Raw genomic sequence first — 15252 nt, 5'->3', positions numbered from 1 at the left:
GTTAAGGAAAATTTTCACTGAAATTGCCTTTCTGCCCTGATCACAGAAAAAATATGTATTAACTATACTGTATATAAATACAAAAAATATCTGTAGAGTATCTTGGTGAATGAATCTCAGACCAAGCCAGATTGACCTTTCTGGTGGCTCAGTGCTGAGAGGGGAAAAGAGATGCACAGTGATTGAGCTCAGATCCGAATGTGCCACAACACCTGCATCAGAAAAGCTACTACCTCTGCCTCTGAGGGGAAACCGGCTCTGTTCCCATGCCAGTTTGTGAAAAAAACTTCCATGAACTTTCACAYTGCGAAATCAAGCCCCAGATTCAATGCACTCAGTGCGTTCTCATGTGTGTGAAYGTATTCCCTCATGACAGCTCTAGCTTTCCCTTCCAAGCCCTGCATAATGATCTCTTCATCTGCCGCCATCAGTAGAGGAGGGACAGGTGATGCCTGTGGCCCGTCAGGGTTGGGCAGGACGGCTGAGTGACACACGCCAGATGCTGCTCCCTGAGCTGGGCTGCAGCTCCCCTGGAAATGCATCATGGAGTAAAAAKCACCACGTACATTCCAGCTGCTGCACAGCATGTCACTGGAGCAGACGGGCTGTCACATGTACAAATGTACACCAAATAGTATCCCTACGTGTGATTAATTTGCGACTAGCGGTTAATTCTTTGAGGTGTAGGGGGAGAAAGGAAAAGGGAAAAAAAAATCACGCCTTCAAAGGAAGGTCAAAATTAACTATAGAAGGTCTCTGAGGTTGAAAAACAAAATAAAACTGGGTTCTTCAGTGAAGTCAGTGGTATGTGTCGCCAGATTTTTACTTTGTGCTTTTACTATATTTATAATACTGATCTTTAAAGTCAGTTAATTCAGTGTCCACAAAAACTACCAAGCCAGCAGCTCTTGAGCCTGAAGTCTTCTGCATTAATACAGACCCAGAGGCTGGACCTTCAAAAACATCCCTGACTACACCATGGTAACAGTTGCCAAGCCCTAAAAAAAAAACAAAAAAGCTTTTAGGGATATGGAACACAAAGACTGACAAGATAAGAAAGAGGAACAGCTTTATCTAGCTTATTTCAACCAAATTTGACCCATGTMAACCCACAAGTAGTGCATTCAGCTAGAAGTTAAGTGTATGCTGAGTCCTACAGGCAGATTGAGGCATTAGAGAGTAGAGAGCAGGAATAGGAAGACGACTGAAACTGAATTTATCATCTTATAGAGGAGGCACTGCACACACAGCAAATGGACAAGAATTGTGCAAAATGAGTCAACACAAGATCTTTACTATTTAGAAATATGACTACTGCCACATAGTAGTTTAGTATGTGAACACTGGATATGTGAACTATTATGATATTCATATGAACTACTACGATATTCATAGTAGTTAGTTTGTGAACTGTGCAAGATGACCATGTAACTTTAAAGTTGCAATAAAATCACACCAATAAATTTAGCAAGCAGCATAGTAACAAGAATACCTGTGATAAAGTGAGAGGTGGGACATTTGGCAATACCTGAGTCCATTGCTGAGTCTCTTGGCATTGTCAAGAACAAATAGCACATGAATGGAGCTGTTTGAAGTGTTGCACATCTATGACCAAGGAAGACAAGTGATGGAAAAGGTCATAGAAAGGATGACTGTACAAGGCATCGTGAGCAGGTGCTCATAGGTTCTCATGGGATCATCACAGTTTTCAGCCTAGTAACTTGCAATCTCAGTCAGATATGTAAGAGTTTAGAAGAAATTCCAGAACTTCCCAGTACCATCAGCTCCTCACCACCAAGCAGTCCATGTTTTTTACATCCTTGTAGTWGCAAAACTGAAAATACTGTGGTCATCACAGTGGGAAAGCACATTGGTATGACGTCTTTAAAATTATATTGTGGCAAAAAACCCAACAGCCATAAGCATCTGTTCCAAAGAAGCTGTTTTACTTTGTGTACACCTCCAGCAAAAGAAATGTTAGAATAACAACAAGTTCTTGCCTCAATATTTATAAAAGAATATTGAAAAAATTGTATAGGTTGCAAATAAAAAAGGTACAAAAACTATTAGAGGGATTGCAGTAGAAAGTTAAGGAGCTCCATCAATTTTGGCAGGAAAAAAATTATTATATAACATAAAATCATTTTCATAAGAGAAAATATTACAGACAAAAGGACTGTTTAGATTACTGAAATGAGCCATTGCATGAACCAACAGCTGGGAGCTGAAGCCAACCCAGCTCAAGCTGAAGTTAGAAATGCAGAAGGGTGCTAAACTGAGTGACAAATGACTGTAGTGAGGGCTGGATCCTCTACCCACCTCACGGTACCTTCTATTTGGAAAAGCATGCTTTAGTGGAAACAATGAAAGTCTCCCTCGGCYTCTAAAGTACATGAAGAACAGCAAGAATGATATATGTGGTACAAGTGAAAAGCCAGAAAAGTTCCTTCTGGATAATAAATACTTCATCCTTTCATTAAATATGATGTTCAATATGATGCTCAAACCTTCACACACCAGGSTCTGGCAGGCTAGCGCTGGATATGGGATTTCCAGGGAAGGTGAGCAATCAGTGCGCTCAGTGCTATTACGTTTTTGTCCCAGTCTTTCTGAATGTTGATATTTTGTTTGTTTGTCTGGTAAGCCATACGTAGCAGTACCCAATTCTTGTTTTGTAAAAAGTTCCCCATTAATTAGAAGAAAACACTGACATGCTTTATAAGAGTGTTTTCTGAGGCAAGTTTTAACTTTCTTCATCTCGCTGTTTAGCAGAATCCATCATTCTTTATCCCTAACAATATTTTCTTTTCACATTACTGCTGTGAAATATTTACCAATGTGTGGCTGCAGGACTAGGCCCATGGCAGCTCTGTAATCGTACACAGCCAGTTCTTAACCCATGTCCTTCCTAAAAGTGTGCTTTCTTTTATTGCTTGTCATAATTTTCTCTCTGAGGTAACTCAGCTGTTTCTTTCCAAGTTTTTGTAGTTCCTTWTGTGACTCAACCCACCTAAAATTCTTTAGTTAAGACCAAGGAAAACCATTTTTACATAATTATAAATACACAGTGAGATCATTAGTGAATAAAGTTTCTGACCCCTGGTTTCCAGGATAATTTCCTATACCAGGACTAATTTCTGAGAGTGCACTAAAGAGGCAAAATAATGCCAATATTTTTGCATGAATGTTTGTATTGCTCTGCCTTTGTATACACCACTGTATTTGTAGTGCCTTAAGACACTGAAGTTTACTCGAGTCTTACACTGCACAGATTTACAGTTGAATATACTGTCTATAAAAGAAACTGAATTCATACCAAGCCACATCAGGCCTGATTCCCCTAACATATACTTGAGCGTAAGGTGAAAGCCTTAAATTCAGCCCTCAAGGAGAGGTTCTCCAGGGTACACAAGCCAGGCCAGTTGCACATGTTGCTGTTCCACTTTGGGTTTTTCCACACAAGAAGTGAATGCTCAGCCTTGGCAAGTGTCGGGTCCTACCTTTTCTATGGCACAGAGCCCTGGCGAAGAGCAGGAAGGTTTCCTGTGTCTTTGGAGCAGGGGTTCATTGGACTTACCCTCTTAGAAATGGGCTTTTTGGGTACCTTGCCCATCATGCTATTACCTTTGAAACAGATACAGAACAGTGTGTGCTGGGAAARCTCCCTACCTCTCTCAAACACGGAGGAGGAGTGAGATCCCATTGTCCCAAGTGAGATTCCTCAGTCTCACGCTGTGACGAGCGAAGAGCTGTTCTTTAGCTAACACTTTAATTTGGACACCAGCCACAGAGCGAGTCCTTCTCTTTACAGTGACTACTTGCTTACTGTTCAAGAGATATAAAATTAYAGAGTATAAGATAAATTTCTCATTTTAAAGCCTAATACCCAGAGGTCATCCCCTCCTTACCTTGACTACCAACACAAAATTTGATCTGACGGAGGAAGGAGCAATGCAGAAGCAGAACCCCCAACCATAGTGTTTCAAGCTACATTTTAGCATGAAAAGTGAATTTCCCAAACTAGAATAGGGAGAAAAAATGCTTGCTTAAATATGAATTTTAAACCTTGCACCTGGTGCAAAAAACATTGAAACATGCTCATCAGGCACTGAAATATGATTTTGGTGAATGACAGGCATTCAGAACAATTTCTAGCACTTGGAATATAAAAACTGCATTTTGGAAAAAAACAAAATAGAGTCAATGCTTAGTTTTAAATATGAGGTTTTTCTGCTAAGATTAGTTTAAATATTTCCAGGTCTTCAAAATTCAAAGTGTTCATTCTTTTTAGATTTTTTCCCAATACTTTGCGACCAATCAGCATCTGAAAACTGAGTATTTCTGTATTTTTTTKGTAYTTTTTCTGCTTTTTAGAGGTGCTTAAAATAAAACAAAATGGGTCTCTTCTCACAATAACTGTGACCCATACCGTGAAGCTGAACACTTCAAAGAGTTGATGTTGAAATGAGAACGTACATCTCTGTTAAAAAACAATCTACCTCCTATGCAACTCCATTGAAAAGACCAGTGAATATACATTCACCTATTTAAAACTTTGTGTGTCRTACTCAGGAGAAAACCAGGGAGTAAATCCAGTTTACCTTCACGATAATTTGTTGTTTTGGCGTGACTTTGCCCTCGGCGTTGTTTTAGTTTCTATTAAATGCAAAAGCATCACCGTTCCAGGGATTTGTGATGATTCTRAAGTTTCTGGAGCGATTCCTTCTCGAGAGCAGCTGGTTTTTCCTCCTTCGGTTYATCAGACCTCTCAGTCCAGTGGTTTTGGTGGTGGCATTTTCCAGCGGACGCGGGACTTGGTGGGCTTTGGAGGGCRTCACCCAGATCCCTGCCTTTCCCGGAGCTCCACTTCGCCCGGCCAGGAGCGGGACCCGACGGGTGGGGGGCGGCAGGATCATCTTCCCCGGGGGCCGCGGGGCAGCACCCGGCACAGGACGCAAGCGGAATGTAATGAAATAAATGAAATAAAATTAAAAGCACGGGGAGATGGGTTGACACGCTGGCTAAACCCCCATCTCCGGCCGACCTCCTCTTCCCCTCACACCCCGCAGCCGCTGCCCGTCCCTCTGCACCGCACCACCCAGCCCGCCGTTCCCGGGCAGTCCCGGCTGTGGAAGGGGGGTTTCCCTACTCCCTCCGCCTCTACACTCTCCGGTCCCGGAGCAGAAACTGCCCCGGCGGTCGGGGACCCCCTCCAGTCCCGCCGTATTTGCGGGAGAGAGCCACGCTATCGGAAGGGCAGGAGGCAGGGAAAGAAGGCAGGGAAGGGGTGTCAGGGAAGCCCAGCTCTGCCTCATCCCCCCCTCACTCCTCCCACCAGTGCGTGCTGCCTCTTAACCCCCGGGAACCTCCCTCCCGCGAAGCATTACTCCACTTTGCAGAACACGAGTTGATGAGAAAAAAAATACTTCTCGGCTGCGGCCAGCCATGAGCTGTTTGGATGTTATGTACCAAGTCTACGGTCCTCCCCAGCCCTACTTCGCAGCAGCCTACAGCCCCTACCACCAGGTACKTGTAGGGGACAGCGGTGAAGAGGCAGAAGGTGGGAGGGGTATCGTCTGGAGGATGGCCTCACCAAAAGGAAAAAGGGAAAAGGAGAAGGGGAGGGGAAAAGGGGGGCGGAGGGGGGGAGATCTGGGAGCCTGCGATGGTGAGCGGAGCAGAACCGCATCCCACCTTGGCGCGGGGTTCGGCAGGGTACGTACCCCGGCGGCAAACGACGGGCTGCTGGATGCCTTGCGCGCGATTTTAATCCTCAGAGGGATTTTGAAGGGGATTGTTTGCTTTTRTGCTTGTTTTTAAATGTTTGTTTGTTTGGTGTCTGAACTGGGACGGGCTCCCTCCGAGCGCTGCGGGTCGGGGCAGCGATGTCCACGGTGTGTGGGGACCGTCGGGAACTGCGAGACCGGGATTCCCGGGGTATAGCTCACCCCTGCACGCCGGCATCCCGGCGGCTGCCGCGGAAGCCGCTTGGTGGGAGATTTTACAGCCCCCTCAGAGGGGTACACMGTAGTTACGCTGTGGAAGTGGGGGAGGCGAGAGAGCCAGGAGGTTGCGGGGTTTTCCCAGTTTGGAATGGAGGAAGAAACCCCGGCCGCGAAGGGGAGCAAGGAGCTGCAGGATGCTCCCCGCTCCCGGGGCKCTCTCGGCGGCGGCGGGACCCCGGCCCGTCCCCCAACCCCCGGGCTGCAGGCGGCTTGCGCAGCCAGCGAAACCCGCGGATGCTTCGTGGGCTGGAGCCACGTCTCGGTGCCTCACCGCGTGTAGCTCCKCCCGGGCGGTTGCGGGTAACAACTAATCCCGAAGTTTCAATAAAAGGGTCCCTGCGGCCGCGGGGATGTTTCGAGCACTCACTGCCCGTGGTGCGCGGGATTCTGCTGGCGCCGGGACGCGCACGGTCCCGCGTGGGTCAGGCTCGCCTCCCCGGGCTGCACCTGCTGCACACCGCTTTCCTTTTGCCCCGCTGAGTTCCCAGTTTCTCCCTCCCCCTTACTCCTTCCAGAAATTAATTTCTTCCCCCCGCCACGATAACGAAAAAGGGGATGGATATAGAGAAGAGCACCCCGGGCCGAAGTGGGTGCAACCCCCGCCGTGCAGTGCCGGGCCGGGGCCAGCGGCGTGGTGGTCCCTGTGCCGCTTCCAGAGCCCGGCAGCGGAGCCCAGTAYCCGTCGCAAATAGCAGATGATGTCTTCTCCCACTTTGCCTGCCCTCCCACCACGCCATCAGCCCCCGGCACACGGCTTACGACGTTATTAAGGGGGTGATCATTACCTCAATGGCCGAAGAGTGAGCCAAGCGGAAAGACGGTCGGCGCGACAAGTGACACTATTAAATATATCTCGCGTCTTGGCCCAAGAGTCCCCTCGGTGCCSGCAGCCCCAAGACTGCCCGCAGAGGCCAAGCCCGGGCTCCGCGTCCCCGGGCTTATTGCTAAGAAACTCMCAGCAGCTGCAGACACGCTAAGGCTCATAAAGACGGGAAACATCCCGCAAACTTCTCAACTCTCGCTGTTTTCTCACTCGGCTAAGTGCAGTAAAACCAGAATAATCTTGTAGTAAATATCTGGAGCTTTCTGCTGTCCAGGGAAATGCTGAGTTTTGCCCTGAAATGTGTTCGAGATTGCCAGTCTTTTTCCCCACTCTTTCCTTCTCCCTCGCCGCTGTGTGTTACATTTTCCGAGCCAGGGACCGAGTGGTTCTCTCCTTCTTCAGCTGCCGGCGCTGGTCCGTGGGTGCCCGGCCATCTCCCGGCCGTGCCCCCTGTCCGTACCCCGMGTCGGTGCCCCCGCATTGCAGCCCCTTGGCATTGCCGTCCGCTCCGGAGCCAGCTCCAAAGGGCCTTCTTGTGCGGGGCTTGGTGCGGGGGACCCGGTGGTGTGACCCCCGCCCGGCCGCGTCTTCCCCACCCTGCGACTGTCTTGCTCCATCCCGACCGACACTTGTGGGTTTCGGGCCCTGAGCTCTATATGCAGCCCCTTCGCTGCCCTCGGACTACAGGGAGGGAAATGGGGGCGGGGGTTGGGGGTTGCGCTGTGTGCTAAGGGAACCGCGGGCAGCCGAGGACCAGACTTTTGCATCCTCTGGGAAAGACCTCGGGAGCGGGCTCGGCGCTGCACGCCGGCTGGCCCAGAGCGGGCCAACGCATCTTGATGTGCTGCGTGACCGGCTCCCTTTTCTTTCCTGCTCTACAGAAACTYGCCTTTTACTCCAAAATGCAAGAAGCCCCGGAGAGCGGCAGCGGCGCCGGCAGCTCCTTCTCCAGCCACCCCGCGGCCAGCATCAAGGAGGAGGACTGCAGCCCCGAGAAGGAGCGACCCCCCGAGGCCGAGTACATCAGCTCCCGCTGTGTCCTCTTCACCTACTTCCAGGGGGACATCAGCGCCGTGGTGGACGAGCACTTCAGCCGGGCSCTCAGCCAGCCCAGCAGCTTCTCCCTCGGCAGCGCGAAGGCGGCGCGGAACGCGGGCTCCTGGCGGGGTGAGCGCCCAGCGCGGAGCGGGGGTGCGGGGGACGGCGGAGACCCCCTCCGGGCCGGCACCTCGCCCCCGCCTCGACCGGCAATATCGGCTCCCTCCTGCCTCCCGCTAGCGGCTGCTGCCCGGCGGGCATCCCCTGGGATCCCAGCTGCCAGCTGCTTGGCCCTTCTAGGGGACAAAAGGAAAGAATAAAGCCCTTCAGATTATGCCGGGCTGCCGTGGCCCGGGGGGAAGCTGCCTTGGTGGTCAGGGGAAACGAATTGCCTTTGTACTGCAGGTGCTTTACCTGGTGGAAGCTACCACCAAACTAGCGGCAGTGACCCCTCACACTGTGACTGTGGCCAGTGCATTCCCTGTGGACCCTAGCCTTCGGTTTGGAGTGGTCATAGTGATGGGAGCAAAGCAAAAAGCAAACGTGGGAACCATCTCCTCARCTTCCCACCTCTAAAAATAATGATTGTGTGTATCCCTGTCTTGCCCTGCATTTATCACCATCTGATTGCTTCTGGAGCATTGACAAGGATTCTTAAAATTCTTAAAATGAGGGCTTCCAGACCTGGCGATGGCCACATGCTRTCAAGGCCAAGCCATGGCTTATGCMCMGGTCTCTGTATCCATGCCTGATTCACACTGGACAGGTCCACGAGGGTACTTAGGGCAAAGGGGGACAACTTTCCACACACTCCATCTGCCAGGGAGTTAGAGCTGGCTCTTCCTTGTGGGCAGCCCTGGTAGCCTTCTCTTGTAGCTTGGTAACCCCCACAGGGCCACCTGCTCGGCCAAGGCTGGTTTCCCAGTTCCTGAATGAATTKCTGTATGCAGTGTCTAAGAATATTTCATGGGTGAGAGATATTCAGTGTTGGAACTGATGGCAGGAGAGGAGATAGTTTTGCTCATCATGAACTGCTTCCGCTTCCCCCAAGTAATGTCAAGCCTCAGAGCTGACACAGTTTCCTGGCAAAGAATTATTAGGAACATGGTTTTATTTCCTTCAGAAACAGTGTGCATTTCCAATTAATCATGCATAACATCTATTTGTGCAATTAATAATCACTAGTGCACCTAGCATGTTGCTCACTGAGCTAAGAAAATGTAGGGTCTTTATTCTTTGCCCTGCCAATCTCCAAAGATCTGCACAGGGCTTCCCAAACTTGTTGACCTAAGAAACCTAAGAAACAGGCATGAGTCTGGTCTAATAGATGAAAAATTGCCCTCAGATATCTGGGTGATTCAAGCTTGCCTTTAGTCACATCTCTCACTGKTCCTGCCCACTTTGCAACTGCACTGATGCAAAAGCCGCTTTTCTGGAAGTGTTGGGCATAAATGCTTAGACAAGGAGATTGTTAYGAAAACAAACAAGAAAAACCCAGTCCTGAAAATTTGCAGTGGTGTATTATAGCTCTCACTCTGTTTCCACCACTGAAGAAAAGAGATTTTTCTCTGACCTTAGATAACAACCTTTTTCCCTGTCTACATTCTAAGAGAAACCTGGAGCAAATAGTTGCAGTGTCATGGATAAGCCATAGGCTAGGTGTGCTGGATGTTTAGCTGGAGAGGGATCTGTATTTGTTTGGAGCAAGTTCTTGAGTTCAGCAGTTTTTCATGGAATAAAGGGAATGAATGRGCAGGTTTGGGTGGAAGTGGGAGGGACAGAGCCCTAGGGAAAGGAGATCAGGGTTTGTGGGGTGTGCTCATCATCGACTTTCTTTCCCATTTCTTTCACCCAGATGGTTCCTTCCCAATGAGCCAGCGCATCTTCCCGCCGTCCTTYTGGAACAGCACGTACCAGCCCTCCTCGGTGCCGGCCAGCCTGAGCAGCCCCCTGGCAGCCGCAGCCCACAGYGAGCTGCCCTTCGCCGCTGCCACCGACCCCTACGCGCCCGCCTCCCTGCACGGCCACCTGCACCAGGGCGGCCCCGAGCCCTGGCACCACGCTCACCACCATCACCACCACCACCACCACCACCCCTACATCGGGACACAGAGCACGGCCTACCCCCGCCCCGCCGCCATGCATGAGGTCTACGGGCCCCACTTCGACCCCCGCTACGGCTCGCTCCTGGTGCCCACCGCCTCCGTCCGGCCCCACCGCCTCACCCCCGCCTCGGTGTCCACGCCGGTCAGTCCGCCCTGCGAACTGGGCAAGAGCGAGGCGGGCGCCGCTGCGGCATGGACGACGCCAGGCCCCTTCCCCAATGCGACGGGGGACATGGCGCAGAGCATCGGCCTCAATGTGGACACAGGTAATGAGCTGCCCTCGCTCCCTGCAGGCTCCCGGCTCAGCTGCACCCCTGCTCCCTGACTCCACACCGTCCAGAGCTTTAGGGAAGGACTCTCCATGGGAGGTGGCTGAGGYTGTGCCGTGGGGGAATGAAGCGAGGGTGGAAGTCCCGTGTGTGACACCTGAGCTCTGCCCTGAGTGCTCTTCTTGGAGCTCTTGGGCCAGGCAAGTGAGGAATGGAGAGGGAGAATGGGAGAGACAACATATCACATCTCCACAATATTATTTGAATTTCTGATGCCCTCAAACATGTCCTGAGGGCACTGGTTGCTTTGAGGTACTCTTGTTCTGGCCCTGGTCTTGCTCCTGCACTGAGCAGCAAGGGCTGGGAGAGAATGGAGCAGCCCCAAAAGTCACTGCTTGTCTCCATCCATATGTTGCCCTGAAGGTTCATTGCTAGATACCATGTAGATTCATGAACTATCTCCTCTTATTTACCTTTTCCTTCCAATTTTTGAGATGAAAGCACAATTTCATTCGCTGAGCAAAAAAGGCTTTTTTGGTTTTCCCCTGGTAATGCCTGGTGGGGTGTCTGGAACCAAGGCCGTGACTGTAGTGCTGACAAAAATGGGTACACAAACACAGCCAGCAGCGACAGATCTTCAGTCAGGGGCAAGGAAAGGCAAGGGAAGTCTGCTCCATGCTGGTTTCATTATTGCAGCCACTAATGGCTCCTTAYGGCATCCTCAGTTTTAGCAGAAGGGTTGTGTGCCCATCTCCAGTCTGGCTTGGGCTCTCCTCCTTGTTTCACAGCCTTCTGGGGCTCTGGAGAGCCCATGCTTTAGACTGATATCAGCTGGAAAGAAATGMAATTTGTTTTCCTCTGTCCTTAAATGCCTGTACCTATTTTTCTTCTCCCTTTTTTTTTTTCTTCTCTCCGTTCTCAGGTTTGCAACCTCAGGATAAAAGCAAGGATCTGTACTGGTTTTAGAGCTGTCCTTCACTCTTCTTCCCCTGTAGCTCTCTACCTGTTAAGCATTCAGAGCTGAAATCGGGTCAGTTTGTAACAGCTTCTGATCTTGGTTTGCAGCTCGCCGTTACTCCTTCTGTGGTGGATCCCTTCTGAGCTGATGTGCTGACTCAAAGACTCTCAGATCCCCCCTTGCCCTTTTCCAAGCCCAACGTGGCCCTGCTGCTCGGGGAAAGACAACGGGATTTAAAAGGACCTGGCCTTGCAAGGGCGATACTTTTAGACTTATTTCGGAAAGTACTTCTGTTGGAAGAGGAGAGCCAAAGACATTGAACTTCTATTTAAGCAGACCCCACACCCAGATCTGCAGCCAGACTACTCTGAAAGAGTCAAATGACTTCATGGATGTTGATGCAAAACCACTGGCCTTCATACAGGGAGCAGAGGAAATTTTGGAGTTTTTTTTTGTGGTGTGAATGTTTTTTATGGCAGTGAAAGCTGTTTCTTGAATGCAAACAGGAGAAAGCTACTCAGCAGTTTTGAACTGGATTTTTACTTTGTATTATAGAAAACTAAAAGGAGAAGAAACTGGAACTCACAAACATTTTTGGACTATTAAGGAATTGCACAGATTTTTCAGCTCTGTGGTTGTGAGTGGCAAGTGTCTGATTGGGGCCACCTGCCCCGGACTTACAGATATGCAGCTGTTCCACTCACAACTGCTTAAATCCCAGAAAAACGAAAACCAAGGTGGCACTTCTCAGAGTTTGGCACATTTGCATTGGATGTATAACAGTTGTTTGGTTGGGGGTGGGGTTGTTTGGTTGTTCTTTTGGTGGGTTGGTTTTTTTTTTTCTTTTTACAATAAACATTTTCTGGTGTAAGTAAAACCCTCTTAAAGCAGGGGGAGAAAGCAATCCGATGAAGGATGACTCACCTTCAACCCAACAGCTTTTAAGGGGAACACCAGAACAAAAAGCACATGATGGACATTAGGTCTGAGTTGCCTCTAACACTTCCCATTGCCTACTGGTTGCTGTCATTTTGCCACTTCAGTAGTTGTTTTGTTTAGGGTTTTTTGAAAGAGGGAATAAGATAGCTATTTAACAGTAGAAAAGCTGTATTAAAGCTATCTCCTTCTTTCACCCTGTGTACTTTAATGAAGAATTAAAGCTAAATAAGAGAAATGAGGTGAACTGGAAACTTCAAGATGAAGGAGCAAAAGTATCTTTCACATGGATAAAGGGAGTTATTTTATTATTTTGCATGAAAGGTAAGTAGAAATCCCAACAGTTGAAAATATTTTCTTAGTGAGAAAAATATACAGAGATAAATACAAAAGATAAGAAAATTTGAGACCATTGCAGTGCTACAATTTAGTGTATGGTGTGTCTGTTAGGATTGGTTAAAGTAAGGGAGCTGCTCCATATTTCTTCTGCTGGAAGAGGGGACCGTAGCATCTAGAATTGCTAATGCMRTGGTAAAYTAAGATGTTATTACCAGGTGATAAATAATTAATGAATCAGGACAGAAACGGCAATTACACTATATGTAAAAGCTGACTTATTTATAGACAAAACATCCGATCCCAACATTACTGAATTTTGGGGTTTTTCTGTTTGTTTTCTTTTCCTTAATGTAATGTCTTTGAAGATGACAAAGTTCAACCATGTAGTAGGAGAGTCCTAATATTATCCCCTGACTCTAGGAGAAGCAGTAGAAAATGGACTTTTGCATGGTGATGGGAGCTTTTACTTTCCACACTCTCACATAAACTGGCATAATATTCACTGTGTGTCGGAAGTGGAGTTATGAATAATCCAAACTTGCTTCTCCTAGGTTTGGTGGTAACTTCTTCTTTGGTGGTAACTTGCTTCTCCTAGGTTTGGTTTCCGGGAAAGAACAGGAATCCTAATAGAAATAGAAAGAGTATGGCAAAGCAGTGTGAAGACATGTTATGAGAAGCTGACAAGGAACACTCGTGGCCAGAGCTTAGCAAATGGCAGGGACAGACTTGCTGTGACTCCTTCAGCCAGACAATCCACTGTGTATTTTCTCCTCAACCTCCAAACAGTCAGAGCCCAGACAAGCTGCAAGGGGCAAGGGAATTTATATTATTGGTTACACCAAATACATTCTGATGTGTTTATCAAAGAAGAAGGCACTAACTTTTCACAGGAGAAAAGTAACTAAAAATGGTGTTCAACTGCAGAGGCTTGAAGCTAGCAGGGTCATTCTGTGARCATTTGCCTGAGGGTTTTTAAGGCTGTTTTTGAAGGGTTGTTTTTTTTTTTTAAGACAAATCTGATTCTATCATTGGTTGTGTGCTTCACCACAATTATTTATTTTTTCTTTTTTCTTTCTTTTTTCTTCCCCTCTTCTCTGCAATTCTCAGTGAGGAGGGCTGAGTGACACAGCCCAAATACATTTAGAAATATCCATGTAAGCATAAATCTGTCATTTACTACATTGGCATTTACAATTCATTTTGACTGTGAATGTATTCAAGCATGAGAATTTATGCAATGAATACATGAATTTCTGGCATTTGTTCTGGCATTTTTTACTGTTATATCATGAAAGAACCTAAACACAAAAGCCAAGATAGTGGCTCAAGGTGTTAAAAGTTGTTGCAAACAACTTTTTAAAAATGCTCCTACTCTTGGTGGACTGCAGCCTGAAAGCACTGCTGCCTTGTTTTGGCCAATCCTTGCAGTTTTGCTCACTTTGTGTTGTTTTGACTCCTGAAGGACCATTCACAGCACCACCTTTTAAGGCTTGGGCATGAGTCTTTGCAGGACTGGGGCCACAACTCCTAATGCAGTAACAGTGCACATGACCTCCGTGACATTTCTCAAGTCTGTTTTATTCCTCTTTTCTTCATAGGTTATTACTCCCTTAGTCATGAATGATTGCAGGAAATCTGGAATTACAAAAGAAGCCCGTGTTTGATGTTACATAAATATTACCTGTCACATGCTTGTCACACAYGGAAAGAGCAGGGCTGTGAGACTCCATCCCTGCAGCCTGACAAGCAGATCCTCCTGCTGTCCCTTTTYGAACGTCATGCACCAGACTGCCCACCTGACAAACAAGCTAGCCCAGCTGAAACAGATAAGCAGACACAAACAACTTCAAACCCATTTGTGCAGAGTCCAGTGAARGAGGCAGAGGGACAGGATCTGCTGCAGAGCATGGCAGGGCTGGATATAGCAAGGGTATCTGCTGCTGCCCAATAGTGAGAGCGTCCTCTCTGCAAGGAGCTTCCAAAATGAGCTCTGGATGTATTCACCACAAATATTTATTTCYCTTTCTGAAAATAGCTGAAAATTAGCAAAGCATGAAGGAGTACTGTTTTAATGATCTCTGAGGTTAAAAGTGGTCTGTCAAGGGAAGGATGGAGGTGGGGATAGGGCAGTATTTGTGGTTGCAGTCTCCACTTTATTTTAATGAGATTTTTGCTTYAATATGGCAGCAGTCACAAGAACACAGCATAGAACCCATAAATACAAATAGGTGCCCCTGCACCTACAGTCTRATGYTGGAGAGCTTTGGGGTAGTGYTGCTTACTTCTCATCTCCTTTTCTRGASTGTTTGCTATAGAAGCCCCCAGCAGAGGAGGAGGACGGAAGGAGACAGAGGGTGAARGAGAGTTTGAATAAATCCCTTTTCKTCCCTTGGACTGTGTGCTGCYGCCTCTGGGGAAATGTATCTGCCCTGTCTCCTCCTTGGGTCAGGAGCTGCCGACCCTTCTCGCCTTCCCTTTGAAGTCATATTTAGGTTCACAAGACAAGCTCTAGCTAGGGCTTAAATGTTGGGCCCTTCTTGGAAGGGAAGAAAATGCTGCTGGTGGCTTTGGATGCAGCAGTGCTCTCTAACTGACAGTTGCTGTGCATCTTTTTCTGGGCAAGTGKTGTAATTAATGTGCCCTTTTAATTACAGAAGGATGAGCCAGGTCCTGTGGARGATTGTAGTGTCCTGGCTGTTTTCCCAGGTCTGCCACCCAGAGGAGCAGTTGCAGCAGGGAAAGGAGAGAGGCCTGTAAATTGATTTTGTAGGCTAGGCAA

The 15252-nt window shown here is 48.1% G+C and overlaps 1 protein-coding gene across 2 annotated transcripts; it reads left to right on the top strand.

The window, feature by feature from the left end:
• Positions 1-5445: 5445 nt before the first annotated feature.
• Positions 5446-11346, top strand: VGLL2 (vestigial like family member 2). Of its 2 annotated transcripts, XM_057368970.1 has the most exons (4): positions 5446-5526; positions 7710-7995; positions 9722-10237; positions 11306-11346. In XM_057368970.1, exons 1-4 carry the CDS (start codon positions 5446-5448, stop codon positions 11344-11346), a joined length of 924 nt encoding a protein of 307 aa, XP_057224953.1. The 2 variants fall into 2 exon arrangements, with proteins under 2 accessions (XP_057224953.1, XP_057224954.1); XM_057368971.1 differs by lacking the exon at positions 9722-10237.
• Positions 11347-15252: the final 3906 nt, after the last annotated feature.

The sequence above is a fragment of the Malurus melanocephalus genome, unplaced genomic scaffold (genome assembly GCF_030028575.1).
Source record: "Malurus melanocephalus ecotype Western Australia unplaced genomic scaffold, MMel_1.1 scaffold_100, whole genome shotgun sequence".
Classification (NCBI taxonomy): domain Eukaryota; kingdom Metazoa; phylum Chordata; class Aves; order Passeriformes; family Maluridae; genus Malurus; species Malurus melanocephalus.
The sequence above is the reverse complement of the archived record's forward strand: the minus strand, read 5'-3'. Positions and strand labels throughout refer to the sequence as shown.